This window comes from Limulus polyphemus, unplaced genomic scaffold (assembly GCF_000517525.1).
Source record: "Limulus polyphemus unplaced genomic scaffold, Limulus_polyphemus-2.1.2 Scaffold2819, whole genome shotgun sequence".
In the NCBI taxonomy this organism is placed as follows: domain Eukaryota; kingdom Metazoa; phylum Arthropoda; class Merostomata; order Xiphosura; family Limulidae; genus Limulus; species Limulus polyphemus.
Genome location: NW_013668429.1, coordinates 31,062 through 52,306, shown reverse-complemented (window position 1 = coordinate 52,306; position 21,245 = coordinate 31,062). Strand labels below are relative to the sequence as shown.

The following is a 21,245-nucleotide window of genomic DNA, read 5'->3' as shown; positions in this document are numbered from 1 at the left end:
GGGATCTTCTTTTTCTTTTTTTGCTGTCGACTGTCAATGACACTTAACCTTACTTTTTTATACTAATGGTACTACTGCACTAAATAATTTTTTATTTAATTAAATAATGCACCATAGAACACAGAATAACAACACTCAAAAAGCAGACATCCCATAACTGTCACAATTTATCTTGCTTTCTAACTATACAACAAGAGCCATTAAACTTCATCTAATCTCATCAATGTGTTTCCTGTGGGAATAAAGCTTGAACTCAAAGTGAAATTGACAAATCTTTTTACAGAAAACAATATAATACAATATGTCACTTGACAGATTAAAACCTTGTCTTTTTATTGGTTATAAGTAATAGAGTATTACAAGTCAGAGAGAACTTTTGGCAATTTCTGAAATAGAAGATGTGATAGGTGGGCATGGCAAGAGTAGTCTGATTTTCTATTTTATGGCTCTGTGACTAAATAAAATTGAAGTCTATGAAAATTATGCTTTGCCTGAACAATAATGAGATTATAATGAGTAATTTACATTAAATTTCATACTTCTTGGAGAGGTGGTAAATAAATTAGAGAAGAGGAGATGCCTAGAGAGCAAATGTCACTATTCTCACACAAGAGAAAATTGAGGATTTAACTTAAAACTTATTGTTACGTATCTGCTTGTTTGATAATTTCCGGTAGAAATTCTTTCCGCGGAACATCAGCGATACAAGTCCTTTTATTGATTAAACCAGTTTATTCTTTCTCGATACAAACTTTAGCTCATAGTAATTTCACAATCAATACATTTCTCGTCACTTTAAACTTAACTACTTTTATAACACATGCTATAAACCATAGCAATTCACAATCTCGATAACTTTGCCTGAAACATACCGTGTCTACTGTTTGCTTTATCATACATTCATTCCCACAGGCTTTTTCTGTCAGGCTTATATACTAAAGAAGGGGTGTCTTGAATGCACTCGGGTCTACCTGATCATTCATGATCAATCAAGAAATTTCACGCAGGCTGCCAGCGCCAAATGCACCAGTAGCGTCACGTGACTTTCGCTGCCATAACATTATATAATACTAAAAGTTGTGTTATTAGCTACATGTTCATTCGCATACCATGATAAAAAAGTTGTTTAATTAAATTTTGAATATAACTCAGTAAAACTTCATGACATGCACAGAAAAAAAAAAATGACCTTTTAGAAAGAGTTATCTCCTTCCTGAATAGCCTCATACTGAATCCACTTCAAATTCTGTTTCTTTAAATTAGATCCTTAAATCCATTTTGAACCCTTGTTATAGTGTTTGTCTACTTATTCCTGTGCCTGATATCAACATCAAGAAAGCAGCCTAAGCACTGTACTATAAACATGAGGTATTACTGAATTTTTTTTTTAACTCAGCTTATTTATTCACCATGAGATACTGAAAAAATTATTAAATGTACATGAGCTGAATAATCATGTGATTTTCCACTGTTAAAACTGTCAACTTTCAAAGTTTTGCTCAAAATAGTTGTCAAATCAATAAAAAGTGTATCTTCAGATAACTGTAATATCCATAGGTTTGTATACTTTCAGAAATTTCAGCTACTGATTCTGTATTCAAATGTTTTAGACATTATGTTACAGTTACAATATTTTACAGTGTTCCTGCATATAATGTAAGGTTGCAAAAGGGAATTCATTATCAATTATACCTGATGTATTTTTACTGGCAAAACCATGGTAATAAATGAAGTTTTTGTGGAATTTACAAGTATCTTTGTTTTTTTCCCTCAATTCTGTAATTATGGAGTTTCACCAAGTACCAATAGTTTTAAGTATCAATTATATAAATGAAGTTTTGTGAAGCATACAATTAACTGTTTTTTACTCAATTATTGAATTCATTATTAATGACCCAAAAATTTCTTCAGTCAAGCTTACTAGTACTTTACCAACCAGTTTTTATTAAACTAGTGTTCAGAATAAAACAGAGTTCTTGTGCAGCCAAGATATATCATGAAAAAATGGAAGTTACTTGATCAAGAGATGATGTGATAGGTGGGGGGTGGTAATATGGGTCTGATTTTCTATTTGATGGCTCTGTAACCTAACAAGATTGAAGGCTATGAATGATGATATTATAAGTAAGTACGCTGCATTAAATTTCATACTTCTTGAATGGGTGTAGAGGGGGATGCCTAGAGAGAAAATGTTACAATTCTCATACCAGAGGACATTCAGGATTTATTATATTGCCTTATAAAATTAAGAATATAAAACTTATAGTATTAAGATTTGAATCATTAGCTACATTTTTATGCCAAATTTATTTGTATACCATGATAACAAAGTAGTTTAATTAAATTTTGAATGTAACTCTAACCTTGTGACATGCACAGAAAAAGATACCTATGGTGAGAGGATTAATAGATTAGCTAGATGTTAGGTTAAATGGGATTCATAAACCTCTGATTACGATCACTATTCACCTCTAAAAACTGCATTTAGAAGACAAAAAAATATGTGAATTACCTTTATCAGGCAATGCTTTTATGGATTTCCCATGTGCTCATGCTCTGATTGTATTAGTCTGTAAACAATGGTTTCAATGGGTCTGTGTTTGACCAATACCTATTTAGCAGTACTGTCCTCTATTGCAATTCCCATAACTATTTGTCTAAGTGTATTCCCCTTAATATATTGGACATTTCTAGTAAGTTTTTGAAATATTTAAAGACGCAAAATTCCTTTAAAAATTATACTACCTGTAACTTAAACATAAAATCAATCATTAATGAAAAAAAAAAAAATATAAAATATTTCAATTTTTAACAACCACACATAAAACTTTTCAAATTATATAAACATTTAATATAATTTATAATACAAATGTAAATTTTTACCTTCACTTCCACTAGTACTGAAAGTACTACCTCTGGACGTACTGTACCATGAAGAACATAAGTACACAACTCATGAATCAACTGTTTGAATTCTGTGTGAAAAAAAAATTAAGTTCTTATCTCTATTACATAAAAGATGCACAAAGATATGATTTGATCACAGATACATGTAATAACATTAATAACCTTATTTCATTGACACACAAGACAAAACTAAGTTTAAAACACAAAAGATTAAGACACTTTCATCAAAAACAAATGGTCAAAACTTCATCTTTTATATGTAATAACATTCCATTGCAAAAAGTAACTGACTGTTATAGTTTGGTCCAGAGCACATGTAATTTCTCACTCATTTGTTAGAAATGTAAAAAAAAATGGTACTAAGTTATTTTTAAACATTTATTCATTAAGTTGCTAAATTTCATGTTTGTTGGTATTCTCATTTGAATGACATGTAAATTCTGACAATAAACATAAACAGTGATGTACGGAACTTTTAAAACTTCTTATTTAAAAGACAGAATGCTAAAAATAACATACTTGTCCTTAAAAATTAGAAATAAGATGCATATAAGTATTACTAACCATATCTGAATTTTATATTTATTTACACACACATGCATGTTGAATTTAGATGAAAAATACTGTATATTTCACTTTGCTATTTTAGAAAAACTACTTTTTTCTTGCAGCTTTTATTGCAGAACTGTTTTTTGAGTAACAGTTTCTCAAACTATGGTTCTGTAACAACACTGTCCAATTGTTTAACATAATTTGAAACATGCACGATCTACAAAATATTACTAATTGTAGTAGCACTCAGCTAATTACATTTGACAATGTATCTCTCACCTGATGCCACTGCTAGGTAAAGAGTTTCCTTTTTCAGAGAAATAGCTTAATATGTAGGTGTTAATAAACTTCAGATATCCATACTTTGGCACATAATGAAGATTGACAAATGAGTGTTCTCTTATTCATTCCAAATTTTAGCAAACAGTTAAATATTTTCTTTACCAGTGTGCAAAATTATTAATCTCTCTGTGGAAAAGTTCAACTTAGACATTTTTAAACAAACTTCTAAAACTCGCATATGTTGTGCAGATGGTACAATACTTAGAAATAATGTGCTGTTTATGAAAAGATTAAAAAATTAGGAGTATTTTACTCTAGGATAGTATTAACTTAATAAAAGTGCCAGAAAGGTCTTACAATTAATTCTTTTGTGATCTGACAAGATCTCATATTTCTTTATTTTTCCATGAAAATTATTATTATTGATGGTCAAATCTCACGTATTTTTGCACATTTTGAGTAGAGCTAGGCAATGAGTGACTGACTAACTCACTAACTGATTACATTTCGTTAATCAATTAATACACCATGCTCCCAGCAACCCATTCAAGCAAAAAATGGGTATGTACTACCCTCTTAACTTTTTTCCAATCACTACATTCACTACAATATTCTAAAACAGTATTAATTTTCTTATTTTCATTTGCAATAATTTGGTTTTAAGTATTTTTTTTAATTGTTCTTGATAGACCACTTATGAAGGTTGCCATTTGCACATTTCCTAAATCATTTTTTTGTCAGAAAAAAAAAATTCCCACAAGTTTTAGAGACATTTTTCACTTGGTGGATAAATTACTAATATTCATTAGATACCACCACATAATCACCATTGTTTGTTTTTCAAATATTCAGTAATCCACACTGAACTTCTGTACATCAGATAAACTGATAATTATTGGAGGTGTGGTGATACAATGATACAAGTATCATATCGTGAAGCTGTGATACAATTGTAATGAAACATTGTTTGATAAAATTTGATGTATGTATCTTCAAGAAATTTGGCTTTTGTACAGAAAAAAATAAGAATTTCTAATAAAGTATTTTTGCTAAAAAATTAATAGTTTAATAAATGGACTCAAAGAAGTCACTGCTCCAAGTGTAAAGCAATTTTTGTGTCAAGATTAAAAATACTTTCTCCATCTAAAAATTAACAAACTTCTTTTGTGTAATCTCTATAACCTCCAAAATAAATTTCCAACCTTTTTTGATAGATTTTCATATTTTATCTGCTATATTCACTTCCCTAATTTTATGTGAAGTTGGTCATTTTGACCATTCTCATAACCACCACAAAAAATACAAAATAGATTAAAATTAATCTTTTGTTTCTTTCTAGAATTACTTCAAATTATAGCAGGAAATTACATTTGCTTTCATTAAATAACTTTAAGCTGTTAATGTTATACATCTGTTTCTAATTATATTTTATTGTCAAAACTATCAAACTTTCTAACAAATCATTGGTAAAACTTCTGTATCTAGATATGTATCATACTATAGCATCAATATCTAAATGCGACTCATATCGACTACTATCGTATCGTATCAGTCTTAATTATTATATATTGAAAATATACTTTATTCCTACAACAATAGTAATCACATTTTTATTTATAAGATACCAGCTAGTCAGACAATTTATTTATATAATTTTTAAATAGGATATATGCAAAAACAATATTCAAAAAAGTACAAGTCATCAAAATATTTTGCAATGCCTACCATACTCACTGAACATTACACTTCTGATTTGATAACAATTTTATTTCATTTTGTGAACATAAAAAAGAAAAATCAAGTTTACAAACATCACAACTTAAAAAAATTATGATATCTATTAGAACGTAAACACTATAACTGTAAACAAAGAACAAAAACAAACAAAATACCTATTAAGCTAAGTAATCTTCAGTTATATGACTTCTTTGCTTCTTACTGTATAAATAATATATTCCTTCATGTCCAACAACATATGGGCCTTGTCCAAACACCAGTGCAGATCATCCATCAGGGTAGGAGGAATGGTAACAGGAGCTGACAGGGGATCCTGAGCAAGGTTCCACTGATCGTGAAGAGCTCACTGAAGGGATCTCATATGCACTCAACCAAGGGGGACCAGTGACTTCACAAGCAGAAAAGGCATGGTGAACAAACAGTTCCATGGAAAGAAATCATAGAGGAGAAGGTTGGGCCTGACTGAGATGAGTGTAAAAAAAAAAGACAACCAAGTGGACATGATATTGGTTAGGTCAGAAGAAAGACTTCTCTGATTTGATTAACCAGCCCATTCAAGAAACCACAAGAAGGAGCTAACAAATCTGGCTGGCTGACTCCAAATCAGAATGAGCCAGAAGAAGCCGCTCATCCATATCATGGTGGAATCGCAGCTCTAAAGCATGAAGATGTTGAGCAAAAGTTCTGACCACCAGATAGAATACATAATGGGTGGAAGCAAGCCCAAAAGGTAGGGTGAGAAATTGATAAAGCACCCCATGAGGGACAAATCAAATATACAGAAGAGACCATGTTGAGATAAAGATGTGAAGATGAGCACTGGTGACATCCATCTTCATCATCCAATACGGCTGGATAAAATGCCCACTGTAGGGTGAGAAATGACTCCATGGTAAAACAGGGCAGTTGAACAAAGCAATTGAGGCAGGACAAATCGATGACAGGTCTCCAAATCAGGAATCCTTCTGATAAAACTTGAAGAACCCAATGAGCCTTGAGGAAAAGATGCCAGTGATGAAGAAAATCAACAAGCTAAGCTCCCAACAGACCAAAACGCATTGGGTAGTCACCAATACTGTTGGCGATGTGACGAGCAGTGTCGATAAAAATGATAAGAGGAACCTTGAGAAGAAGGGAAAAGTAAGGGTTAGGAAGGGGAGGGACAGGAAATAGGCTCCAAATGAGACAAATAGGCAACAAGGTTGGAAAGAGTAGACTGTTGATGTACAGATGCAACTTGTGATTCCCGATTTCAAAGACTCAGGGACTGTGTCAAAGACATATCTCTGCAGAAATGGAGCAATACATAAATTCTGAAGATGATGGTAAACAGATGGGAGTTAAGGATGCATCAAGACCTAGAAGGTCCCAACAACAAAGAAACCCTGTATGTAAAGCCAGAGCCAAAGAGGACAAACAAGCCAATGTGGAAAGGAAAGAAGGAAGAGGATCTTCTCAGAAAACCCTTCAAGATTTCTGTGAAGAGCCTCAGAGAGGAGATGGATGGTAGAGAGATACCATAAGAATTGTGAAAGTATAACTAAGGCAGGAAAATTGGGCATGGGTCAGACTTACAGGAGATTTTATGGGGCCAAACCCAAACAGGCAAAATGGAACCTAACAATTGTTGGTCCAGAAAAGGACAGTCTGCATACTAATATGCAAGAGCAAACTGATTTGAAGCACAGGGGGGAGAGGCATGCTAATCATGTCACTTAATTGTGAAGCAAATTGATCAGCATTTACCCAAATATCTAGGGAGGGGAGATAAACAAAATAAAAATTGGAAGATTGTCGTGTAGTAAGGAAGGATGCGGTTCATAGAAAATAGGGGAAAGGAATAAAATGTCACATACCTGAGAAGTGAAATCCAAAAAGATCGTTTCAGGCCTAACTGACTCCTCAGGCATGGCATGGGAAGGCACGACAAAATCAGGAGGTGGAAATAGGCGATTCAAGTCCTCACCCACCTGAACAAGCTCAGCTTGTTCGGGAGGAAGTGGGGCAAGGTCTGGAGACAAAGATTAACCCATGTAACATTCAATCTCCCAGCAAATAAACATAGATTAATCCCCCACTGGGTTGCCCTTACTCGAGGCCTGAGACATAGCACTAGTCACAAGTGGGACCCCTAACGTGGTAACATGAACTTAAGGATTCATAAATAACAATGCTACTGTAACGAACTGGGATTAACATGAAGTTAAGAAACAGTCTTAACAGAAACTAGAAATGAAAATAAATGAAGACCACTTTGTGAGTATAGTAAAGTTGAATGTGAAACTAAACAAACAAAAAGGAACACATCCAAGCACAAGCACTGCCAAACGAGAAGTGATAGTTCAGTAGAGGTGTATAGAGGGAGTCACATGTGCATGTCACACTCCTATTGGTGGAGAAGTAATACATGATGATTTACATGAGAGACATGTTGGAATCATTTGATTCCAATAGGGGGGAGCAGAAGGCTTGTGGCATGCATGACGAAAAAAACATATATAGAGGACATCATTGGACGAGGATAGCTAATCTTGTGAGGTGAAGTACCATATCAGAAGCACATTTTTGCTAATCTTGACTTCAACAATACAAAATCATCTTTCTCACAAGTATTATAAGTTCCAAACAATGAAAAAAATCAACTTTGTAATAAGTATATGTTACAAGAGCTGCAGGTGTCTTGAACATTACTATTATGAAAATAAAATATCCGAAGTCTAGAGCACAGACACATTATTAGTGTCTGGGAAAAGCCAAGGCACAAAATTTACCATGGCAATAATTAATTGACATTCAGTCTGTTGTATTCCTTTAGAAACACAGTTACTGGCTGATGCCACAACAGGGAATAGATGCAAAAACATCATCACAGAAGCTGGAGTGTAACACTAAACTCCAGGTCTGACCACATGGAAGTGGACTGCCTCAACAAAATATATGCAACTCACTCTCTGGATAAAATTGCAGAGAAGTTGGGTGCAACATCATCCTCCAGGATCCACCGTACGAAGGTGAAGCTCATGATTGGAGGGTTGCGCAACATCTACACCAGCAGAACACCTCCACCTTACTCTCTACTAAATGGAAGTGATCACATTCAGGAGAATACCTCAATGGCCCACTATCCCAGTGTCTTGGAACTGGAAAGTGTCAATGACTCCTATACTCCACTAGAAGAACAAGGGGTGATAAAATGTGGTGGAGAGTCCAAAGGAACACCATGCAACCATGAAAACCCTATATTGAAAAGCAGACCGCCCCTGATTTATTCAATCAAAGGAATGGCAGAAATAGGCAGCTATCCCCTTCTGCTTTACCCATGTACGTCCATGGGCTAGTACAGTCCAGAACAGGCATATTAATGAAGCAAATGTATTGCAAGTAAAAAAAACACTGCCAACTTACTGGCTACTTAAGTATTAAATAAAGGATAAATTTACTGTTTTTTTTACATTGTCTAATGTCTCTAATTTATAACTGTGTAACTATTTTTTAATGTATAAGCAGGTGCAAATCTGGTGGAGGGGTCCAGACCTCTCTTATCCATTTTCTTCCAGAAATTAATAACTGCATTCTTTAATTGTATATAAGTAGGCATAAAATTAGGGTAGGGTCCAAGGAAATCAATGTCCTACCCCTTCACCTATTTTATTTCAGAAATTAATAACTGTATTTAAAGTAGGCACAGATCTAAGGTGTCCAAAACCCCTCCATGTTTTTAATTAATAAAATTAGCAATATAGCACCAAAAAGCATTATTAGATGTCAGTGTATTTATCTGAATGCTCTACTAATCACTGTAAATGTTTTTTTTTGTTTTGTTTTTTTTACATTTTTCTGAAATCAACACATCCAGAACCTACAGCAACCAGGTTACTCCTCAGCCAATAACTGATTATTTCTGAAAGGATACAACAACATGAATGTCAATTAAACATTGCCATGACAAAGTTTTGTGCAATGGCTTTTTCCAGACACTAACAATATGTGTGTGTGTGTGTGTGTGTGTGTGCTCTAGACTTCATATTTTTCATCAAAGCTATTATTGCTTATGGCACCTGCAGCTCTTATAATATAAACTTGTTACAAAATTGATTTTTCATTGTTTGGAAGTTATAATACTCACGAGAAAGAGGTTTTCATATTGTTAATGTCCAAAATGAGTGAAAATGTAAGTGCTATGAGTAACAACTTAAAAAAATTGAAAATGGGTATCCTGCTTCCAATACTAAAATAGCAATTTAAGTGTAGTGTATATACTTTGTATTTTTTTAATATAATTGTAACTATCTAATTTGAATTACAAAATTTGAAATGTTTGTCTCATTGTTTTATTTTCATATAAATCACATTACCAGAAATAAAAACACAAGCTTTCAAATATAACCCAAATGGGCTACTACTAATGATTTTGTAGGCTTTCTAATTGATTTCATGACTAAAGACTTAAAAGTTACAAATATTGTGTAGGTATAACTAGAAAAACAATGAAAGTAATACACTGTAGCCCCACTATAAAGCAGATCCTTTTTGGACCCAAATTTTCATTTAAATTTATCTTTTCAAAATGTGTGTGTGTGTGTGTGTAGAACATTGTTGAAGCATAAATGCTCCACAAATAAACTGTCAACAGATAATGCTCATTGCCACCTTATAAGCAATATAATAAAATGAAACTTTATTGTCACGCTTTTTCATTTCAGGTCACACTTTATATAAAAGTATGAATTTAAACAAATATGATGCTTAATATTTACAAAACTATTCTTTATTAACTGCTGGATTATTGGATACACCTTCATTGTTAATTTAATAATAAATTTCTGATTATAAAACATGCACAAAAAATGTAGTTAAATTTAGAATCAGCCAATGAGATGGCAGCCTCATGACTAATTAAGGGACTTAACCAATGAAATTTCCTCATTGTAACTGAACACTGTTTTTCTCTGTATGAATATGGGCCAAACTTAGAACATAGCCATACAACGATCAATGTGAAAATTATTTTAGTTGATTATCTTCATTTTGTCACTGGAAGTCCATTTGTTTACATCAGATCAGATGGTTTATTGTTTATGAGGCTGTATTCATCAGTCTATCTATAGTTGTGCATTATTTTGGCTACTGGCTTAGTACTTTTGAATGGACCTCTTTATAACACAGTCTCGCAATATGAAACCAGTGAACTGCATTATAGCAGGGTGGGTCTAGTGTATAAATGTACCAGTAGTGCTAGTAGAGACCTAGTTGGAACCCCTATACATGTCCTGGGTCATCCCTGTTACAAGTAACAATTTCTCAAAGAAAGAATTTCTAATAACGTGTACCATGATTTGAAAAATCCAGGAATCATATGTCTGAAAATTGTTTGACACATACTCCATCTAGCAAGCTTTGACGTTTCTCTATTTTATTTTTAAGAACATACGTATTATTCTGATTTTTGCAAGAATTTTGAAAAATAATTTTATTTCCACAAATGAAGGAAGTATTCAACTAACTTACACATGATGTAGGCCTATAACTGAAACTAGTCTTTTGTAATATTTTATTGTTGATGTTTTTAGGGTGATAAAGTTTATTAACTTTATATAAAAATTTGTTGTTGTTTGAAAATGGTACTAAGTAATATGTTTATTTTCATCAACAAAAATTCAGTAATTTTAGTATAGTAGTATTGTGGAAATTTGAAGGGAGAAACCCACGGAATTCTACTGATCATATTACTTCAGGTTGTTACAGGATTTGTACTGATCTGCATGTATGATACATTTTCATCTACAAGTTTAGGATAAACAAAATAAATTACTCCTAAATTATTGCACCTGAAAATAATCTCCTCTATATTTTCATATATTTTTGCAACAAACTTGTAAGTCAAACTTATAAGTTAATTTTGGATATTTAAATAATTTTAACCCAAAAATATTTCTGAATCAATATTTTATCATATTCCAACAGTTAATTACAGTGATTCATAAAGAAAAAGTTAATATGTTAATTTCTGCAAAGCTGCAAACAGTTTTGCCTGTAAACAAAACAACCTACTTATCAATTAGTTTTTTAATAATATTTCTGTCCATTCCAAATAATTACTATTTTTACTAAAAAGCTATCACCATTTCTTGATTTTCAAGCATTTCCCTTAGGTTTTCTACATGCCTTCATTGAAATCTTGCAATGGTGCTATAGAATTTGTCTTCAATGAAAGACACCAGAAAATTTAAGATAAGGTTTGTAGGCTTATACAGTTTAGAGATGGACTGAATGGGTAACAAAGGCTTCTAGTTTTAAGTAAATAACATTCAGGACAACAAGAGACCTTTTGGCCCATCTATGCTGCCTTATCCACTGAATGAAACACTAAAAAAACTCAAATATTTATCAAGCTTTATCTTAAACTTCCTTACATTAGCTGAATCTATTACATTTGAAGGCAACCCATTCCAAAGGCTAACCACCGTGTTTCAAAATAAAGCTGTATTAACTAAAAATAACACCTACTCACCAAAATTAATATCTGTCTTGCCTAATCTTACCATTTTCACCATTAAATCTTTAAAAAAATGATACATCAACATTATCAATTCCCTTAACCCTAAAATGCCAGCATTGTTAGTTTACTATACAGGTTTAACTTGTATGGAGTCATAGTAACACCATGCTGGTGTTCTAGGGATAACAATCTTAAACACCTTAATCAGATCCTCTCTCTCATCTTTTTTTAAAGAAAATATTAGAGATCTCAACCTATCCTCATATAAGAACCTTTCCATCCCAAGTTTCATCCTAGTAGCTTTCCTCTGAGCCCTTTCCAATAATCCAATGTCTTTCTAAGGTAAGGAGCCCAACATTGGACACAGTATTCCAAATGTGGTCTAACCAATGAAGTACATACATTGATATTATAACCTCTTTAGACTTGTATTCAATATTTCTGTAGCTACAATCTAACATTGCTATTTGTCCTGCCACCAACAACAGCACATTGCTTGGATGACTTAACCCTCTCTCAACAGACAGGCCAAAGGGAGTATGTCACAATATTTTAATTATTTTCAGAATATAATTAAACAACTTTAATATCATTATATGTCAATAAAATTGGCAACACATTGTTTATAATTCAAATTTTAAAATTATATTTTAATTTCTTAATTTGAAATAAAATATTTAAAAAAAATGCCAGATATACTTTATTGTGTGTCTTATTGCTCAGTTAATATTTTATCATCCCTACCATAATATGTATATAGCAGTTAACGAATTAGTAACCCAAGTTACAGACATTTACAAGCTAGAATATAAAATAAGTACCTCTCACTTTTTTAATTTGCTGAGGTATCAATATAGTTTACAAATTTACCAGGGTAGCCCCACCCACTACTCAATTCTTTTGATACCTTTTGTTTACTCATGCCTACTTTTCTTAAATGTGTTTATAACCAACAGAAAGAGCAAATTCCAAGAAACGTAAATCTGACAGCTGTTTTAATTGGTTTAAAATGGGAACTAGGAGGGAAAAGAATTTTCTATTCCAAGAATACACATCATAATGTATGCACGTCCAATACAACCAACACCAGTACCCCTATGGAACCGACAACCAGATGACAGTAGGAAGGCAGACAGCAATGTGGTGGTACAACTCCAGTCTAGAACCAGGTGGTGTTGGAAATGAATCATCCAGTCTGTAGTAGGAGAAAAGTAACTGTGCCACTCACACATGAGGATTTATGTGGCTACTCCAGCTCCAACCAACACCAGTATCCCGAGGAACTAACATCCAGGCAGTGGTAGGAAGGAGGGTGCCCAGCCAAAGAGGTGAACTGTATTTTGGCAAAAATCATTCAGTCCATAACCAGGCAGCATTTTAATAGTACATCAGGTCCACGGCAGGAGGAGTGTCTATACACCATCTACACCAGCAAAACACCACTGCCTAACTCTAAACTGAGTGGATTTTAAGTACTCTCAGGAGGAAGCCTCCATGGTCCACCACCCCAGTATCTAGGAGCTAGTAAGTGATAAGGACTCCCATACTCCACCGAAAGAAGGGGGGATGCATTGGATAATCCAGAGGAACCGGTGACAGTGCAATAGGATACTGTAAAACCCTATTTTGAAAAGTAGACCATTCCAGATTAAGTCAAAAGAGCAACAATCCCCTTCTGCTTTGCTTATGTTAGTCCATCAGTAAACAGTCCAGGGCAAAAATAACAATGATGCAAAACACCATGAGGAAAACCTATAAGCAGTCTTGCAGAATGCCCCATCTCAACAGTGGCCATTATTGACCGGAAAGGTCAGACAATGCAGATTTAAGAATAAGTATACCTGTTCAGGCTGTCACCACTGAGAGGGATCCATATATGTGAGAAAGGTCCCTGTAAGGAAGAAAAGTAGAAAAAGACACCTACCCACTCAGAGTAACCATGGAGTTCAAGATGGCAACAGGAGGTAAATGAACTGTAAAGCATGAAATGACACGCAATGAAGATAATGTGAAGTAAACATACAGGGAGAGGTTCGCATGTCAACACGAACAATATCCTCTAATGAATGATGGAATTGGACAGCCAAGGACATTGTAAGGTGACGAATCTGATGGGAGGGGACTTGGAATATATGACAATAATCAGGTGACAGAGAAGAATACACTGCTGAATCCAACCTGTAAGGATAATAAGATAAATATTACAAGAAAGGAAATGGTTTCAATAAATGAACAAACTGGAACCATGAAAGGGAGAAGTGCAAACCATGTAGCAGCAAACAGCCCAGAAAGGACATAAGTGACAAACCAAATCGAAATGATGATAAAGGTGGGAAATGGAAGGGAGGGAAATGGGAGTGAAAGTGGATACCAAAAGTCCCTTGTCAAAAAGCCAGGTAAGGAAGGAAGTCAGGTGCAGGAGAGTGGGGTGGGATGGAGGAAAACTATGAGAAGACCAGTAGCGGTATATATACCATGTATATTGGTAAACTGACATGGAAGAAAATGTAATTGAAAATCAGGAAAATAAGGGAAAGTCCAGCCCATCTGGCAAGGGACCAGACAAAAGCCACAAATGAAAACAGAGTGGTGGAATGGAAGGACATAACATGCTCAAGTGAGAATGTCTCATTAGGAAGGATGAGATGGGAAGAGGAGGTGTCAATAAGAGTGGGCACAAAAGTGGAAACCACATCTACTGTGCAAAGTGGTGCCACCAAGAGGACATGACATGGAATGGCATGGATAATGTAGAGAACAAGAAGAAGAAGATAGATGGGGAGATTATCATAGCAGGAAAGGGCCCCACAATCCTGACTGAAGGCATCAACAGCTACAAACAAAGGATGTGGAATTGGGAACAAAAAATCTGGGAAGCTTGGAATTCAGTTGGGTGGTGAATGGATCCAGTTCTGGAGTACCCCATTGGAAACACAGTCAGCCAAACACCTGTAGGTCAAGGTACCACTCCATGGGGAGAATCTTGTTAGGGCACAATAAATGAATTGTAACCAGATTCAGGACACCCACTATATGATACGCTAACAAGCAAATGTGATGGCTGTGGGCCCAAAACAAAAAGTGGAACATCAAGTGAAGGAAGAGACAACCATTGAGTTGTCAGAATGGAACTCAAAAGACTGGTTCCAGAGACAGAAAAAAGTGAACCAAATCATGATGGACAGTGAGTAATTCCAAAACTCTGATATGCAGAGATGACCGATAGACCAATGACCCAAAAGCTCCTGCATGTCTAGATATACACCACACATATACACCCAATGAAAGGTATAAAGGACAGCTGTCAATCCAGTTCTGTTTGTGGTGACAAAGAAAAATGTTGGCAAGCATAGGACCCAGTGGGGAGCCCATAGCAATGGCATCTATCTGCTCTTATAAAGCATTGTTAAAGATGAGAAGAGAGTGTTTAGTCGAGAGTTCAAGCATAGATTTAATCAGATTTTTACTAATATTTTCCTGGACAAAAACCATTAATATTGCACTGTCTAATCTCTTCGCTAATAACATTCTTGTCAATGGTCTTTCTAAATCTGATTTAAATGTATGCTTGAACTCTCAACTAAAGACTCCCTTCTTCTCTTTAACAATACTCTTATGAGCACACAAATGGTGTTGCTATGAGCTCCCAACAGAGTCCTACACTTGCCTACAATTTTCTCTGTCACCATGAACAAAAGAGAAGCATCCGTGAATTAGGAGCACCCCTAGTTGAGAAGAAGAAAGATGAGATGTCTCTGTCCAACCACTAGATGAAGTCCACATGAAGAGAAGAAGGAAGATAGATAGAGGCATCTAATGGATCCCAAATGAGGTTCCACTGATCTAGTAAAGCCTACTGAAGGAGTCACAAAGAAGCCCATATCCCCAAAGGAGACGGAACCTCTCATGCAGTTGAAGAAGTAGAAGACGTAATGGCATGGCTGAAATGGAAATTGAAAAATACCCCGAAATGAACAAGGAATTGAGTGGGGGAGAAAAAGGATTTCTCCACCTCGACAAGCCAACCTGCTATGCAGCCTCTTGAAAAAGAAACTGAGAGTGAAGGAAAGGGGTGGCAAGCAAAGGAGCCAGAAGCAGCCATTTGTCCACATAATGGTGGAGAATGAAGGCCTCTGGAACGGAAAAGACAAGTGAAGGCATTAAGAACCTGATAAAAACATAGGAAACCAAAGCTAGCCAGAACAGAAGAGCCCAGAATTGGTGGATACAACTATGATGAACAAAATGAAGAAAAAATCAGGATGCTGAGGAGATGGAAATGTAGAGGTAATCATTCAAGATATCTAACTTCATCATCCAAAGACCAGGAGTGAAATCCCATTAATGAGAGAGGTAAGACTCCATGATGAGTCAAGGAAGGTACAGGAAACAGTTCAAGGAAGACAGATCATTTACAGGGCACCAGCTCCCAGTCTAGCTGGGGACTACAAACAAACAGGAATAGAAACCTGACTAAGAAAAATCACCCATTCTACAGAAGCCTGGTGAAGAAGATCTTGAACTGCATTGACAAAATGAAAGTTGCAAACAGACTCCTAAGGAGATGGGAAGGATATTGGAAGAGGTGAACTGAAAAAAGAACAAGCCCTTAGGAAAACTTGCATAACCCAAGGGTCTGTGGTGAAGGCTCTCAAACAGTGGCAAAGTGCAAAAGCCTGGCACCTACCACATAGTCCCCAGGAACTCCAAGGTCGCTTAAAGGCATTGATAAACAAGCTAATGGGGAACCTCAAAAATGCATGGAGCAGGCTACCAATACAGAAGTTACAATGATGCAGCTCACATGCACCGTATTAAATAACATAAGGGTGACCTTTGGTCTGTTCAAAGTAACTTGTCTTGGCTGTATTTTAGTCGAGAAGTATTTTGTAAAATATAGTCTTATTTCAATTATTATACATTATATATGTATATAGATTATTGCTATTTTGTAATAAGTTCTTAAACTTATTTTTTTTAAAACAGAAAACAGTAAAAATGAATTGAAGCAAACAATTATCTCTTCTAGTTACGACCTTTGTACTTGTTTGCTGCTTGACGTAGGTTGCTGAGCCTTTAAAACTTTTGCACGTACAGGATATGAAACAAAATATTTTTTTTAGGTTTTATATATACTTTTGAATGACTAGAAAATCATAAATTACTACATCACTACTACATAATTCTATTATAATCTATCAAACTTAGTAACTAAGCTGTATTTGGGTCTTAAAAAGATATGAAATTTCGAGCAGACTAAAGACACAACCTACCTCATTATATCTTTGTATAAAAGAAAGAAATGGTGCTAGGTGCGTTAGAAAGGCTGAGAAAACCACTAGGGGACATTCTGAGCTTCCGGTTGGTTATTCATGTCATATATAGAAGTAAGTGTATATAAGGGAGCGTTTCCAAAAATGAAAAGATGTGATCAGGGTGCCATCATGTTTGATTTATTATACGAGCAATATCTCAGCAAATAGAAAAGATAAGACCTTCTTATTTTATATTCTAGCTTGTCAACATCTGTAATTTGAGTTTCTAATTCATATGAGACTATAGACTTAGTATTTGGACTTCAATAACATCTAATCTGAAACAGTGCTGCATTCAACATACAAAATGACAAACAAAAATCAATGTTTATCTGTGTTTTTTAATATTTACTTTTAAATCAACAAATTAAGTAATGTATAGTTCTAAAATTTGAATTATAATCTATAGTTTGACACCAAACTCATTGACATAAATTCATTCAATAAAAATTTGAATGCGAGTCAACAAATGCGATGAGACCCATCTAGAAAGTGTTAATGTATTTAAAGAAATCCTTTTCAATTAATGTTTACATTTTCAGTCAACTTTTTTTCTTATACTTTTTATTTCCTAATTTTCCATTTGATCAGCTCTCTTGATCTTCTATTAATATTGCAAAGGATATCTTTACTGCACATGACACAAGGTTTTAGTATCTTACATTCAAAATTATACAAGGCAATATTTAAAGAATTCCTGAATTTCCCCTAGTGTGATCCATGTGACATTTTTTCTTAGCATGTCATCTTCGCTATTTTATTCACAAACCTTCAAAAAAGTACAAAAGTAAATATAAATTACTTTCTTTTGGATCATCATTGCTCAGACAAACCATAATTTTTTGTCTTCAATTAGAAAATAAGACCCCCTCCTGCCACACCTACCTCTCACATCCTCTCTTTCAGTATTTGTCAATAGTTCTCTCTCACGTTTAATTATATATTACCTGTAGCCAATAGAAAGTCAAGGTTTTCATCTATCAAATGAAGTATTACATAACGTTATGTTCCGAGCAGTTAAATATCAATTTCACTCAGAGTACCAACATTGTTCCCGTGAGAAAGTTAATGACTAGCTTTCGATGAATTTGTAACGACTCTTGTCGCATAGTTAGAAAGTCAGAAAAATTTTGAGAGGTAAAGGAATTTGTCTACTTTTTACATGTTATTAGTTTATATTCTTTGGTGCATTATTTAATTAAATAAAAATTATTAAGTGCATTACTATCATTAGTATAAAAAATTAAGGTTAACTCTCGACAAACAACAGCAAGAAAAAAGAAGATTGGTTAAGTATTTTATTTATTGTTTTTCATGTTTATTCTTTATGTCTAATTATAAAAGTAACTAAAGTGTAAAAAATAGAGATCCTTTTAGGTTAGTTAAGATTAGTTTAGGTAAAACAAATAATAATAATATTATAATAAAAATGTTTCACAAGGCACACATGCGAGCAACTCGTAGCAACTCATGGGTAAAGTAATTCATTAGCATAACGTAAGCTGCATGTTCCCTGAGTGACTTACAACTTATAATAGTGTAGATAGAAGATAGACATCATTCAAAGGACAATAAAAAAATTTAATTTAATTATAAATAGATATATACTGTTACGAACTTAGAGCTACTTAAGATAAACAAATGTAGTTTCATGTTACAATATAAAGTCATTCTACAAAGAAAAAAGGATAATTTTGGTTTATTTAGATTTTTTTTTGTAGTTATGAGGTCAGTTGACTTTTCCAATTCCATTTTGAGATAGGGTAGAGAAAATAACATATAAGCTATAAAGTTTTACTGAAAAAAAACGTTTGAAATGCATTTAGGAGGTGTTAGGGATTACACAAAAAATTTAGATTTTTGAGATGAGGAAAAGCATTTTTAATTTTAACATGAAAATTACTTTGCACACAGACTATTCAAAAGAAATACTCAATATATTCATGGACAAAGCTATATTTTATTTTATTAAAAATACTTCACTAAAAAATATGGTTTTTTGTATGTGAAAGACTTCTGAAAGACTGCCAAATTTTTGTGAAGATATACCCACTATATTAAAAGTTAGAAGTATTAAATCTATAAAGACTAAATGAGTACAAAGAGGTCACATGATCAGTCAAATTGATCAAGCCCATGTTGAGAGAGTTAAATTTCTTTTATTTATAATGCTTTTCTTTAATATTATTATTTACAGCCTTTGTGAGCCAACCTGATTTGTTACTTGCAGTCAATCCCTTTTAGTCTATAAGGAACATGTCTATCTTGAATATGAACGGAAACATGCCTATGTTAACAAAAAACTTGTTTACTTGAGCTGGTGTAAAACTCAGATGTGCACAAGGTGTTTGTTAAAATGTCTTTAAAAATTGTCTATTTTTTACAACAAAATTATAAGAAGTTTCTGAAAAAAAATGGTACATACAAAACAACTTATACTTCTTAAACATTAATTTTTTAAAAATTGTCTACAAACAATTTTAATCTAATAATAAATGGAGCAGAATGAAATAAGTTTGACTAGCAATATACTGAACTGAGAAAGCTTTAAATAAAGTTTGCCTTGAATTTAACATATATAACAGAACAACTTCTCAATTATTAATAACTTTCCTGCAATAACGTTAAAGAAAGAAAACTAGATAATTTCAGAAGAAAGAGAACTGGTGTATTATACAAAGTGAAACTGCTCCTGAAGTGTGTTCCATGAGTAAATATAAACTCAACATGTATAGAAAAAAAATCACCCCAACCTTATCCTAATTTAGCTAGAGCTTAGCCCACAAGTAACACATCATCTTGTTAAATAACACCCATTACTTAGAATGTTTATTTCTGTTTAGTTATGCCTATGTTAAGTCAACTCACCATTCACTTGTTTGGAGGATAATAAACTTGAACATGTCTTGATACTGAAAAACATTAATTTTATATGTAGTCAATTTATTTCTGCACTAAACTAAAAAACTAATATTTTTAAACCACCTAATACATGTTTTTAATTTTTTTTTACGGTCTTATTTTCCAAGATTTAGTAGTTTCAACTACTTCTAAAAAACTATTTTCAATATTTAAGTTACAACAATTAAATACCTTTTTCACATCAGATCCAAATTATTCATAAATATTATCTTACATAAGCTTAAAGGCATGCACTTAGATAGGCTTATACACTAAGTCTAAAGCTGAAATTATACATACATCATAAAATGCTATAAAATACAATTTCTTCCATAGTTAGTTTCAAAGTTATTTATAAATATTTTTATCTCTTTTTGGGCCAGAGGGATTTCACTGGTATCATTTTATTGATTTCTTTTCTCAGTGGAAATACTTTACTAATTGCATGAAATTTATCACAAGGTTAATAAATAGTCTAGTTTTGGTTTTAACAAAATTAATATAATTTTTTACCACAATTTTTAGTTTATGAGATTTCTAAAATTTTGTTGTGATGCACTGTTTTTGAAAAACATTAAAATAGTTCATTTTGTCTAATAATTTCATTTTTTTATTGTTGAAAGTTTCACCAAATATTTAGTAACATATTTCTTTTGATATTTTATATTGTTGATTGCAGTAATCACCACCTTCACCTACAATACAAGTCATTAAAATCACAGCAAAAACTGAATAAGATTTATTGGTGACCTAGAAGCCAACTTTTCAAAACAAGAGTACCATTATCTTTGTCAGGTCAGGTAAAAGAATACAATGTTAAAATCATTAACCAATAAATAGTTTTTAAGAACAAGCACTTGCCCTAAAAAAAAAAGAATTTACATATGTTTCAGTGTACTATGGTTGGGACTTGTATACCCTCATAATCATTTACACACCAATAATGCCATCTAGGCTTAAACTACCAAGAGTTACAAAACATCTGCCTGGTACATTAATATTTTCTTAAATAGAAAATGTATTTCCAATAATACTTACCACCTCTCACACTT

At 33.4% G+C, this 21,245-nt stretch overlaps 1 protein-coding gene across 1 annotated transcript in view; it reads right to left on the bottom strand.

Annotated features, from left to right (window-relative positions):
* LOC106467981 (THO complex subunit 2-like) overlaps positions 1 to 21,245 on the bottom strand; it is a 138,000-nt gene that overhangs the window by 93,192 nt on the left and 23,563 nt on the right. Inside the window, exons 2-3 of the mRNA XM_013928374.2 lie at positions 20,161 to 20,204; positions 2,884 to 2,975 (exon numbers count right to left, since the gene is read on the bottom strand). Coding sequence (XP_013783828.1) covers positions 2,884 to 2,975; positions 20,161 to 20,204 — 136 coding nt within the window. The remainder of the gene's footprint in view (positions 1 to 2,883; positions 2,976 to 20,160; positions 20,205 to 21,245) is intronic.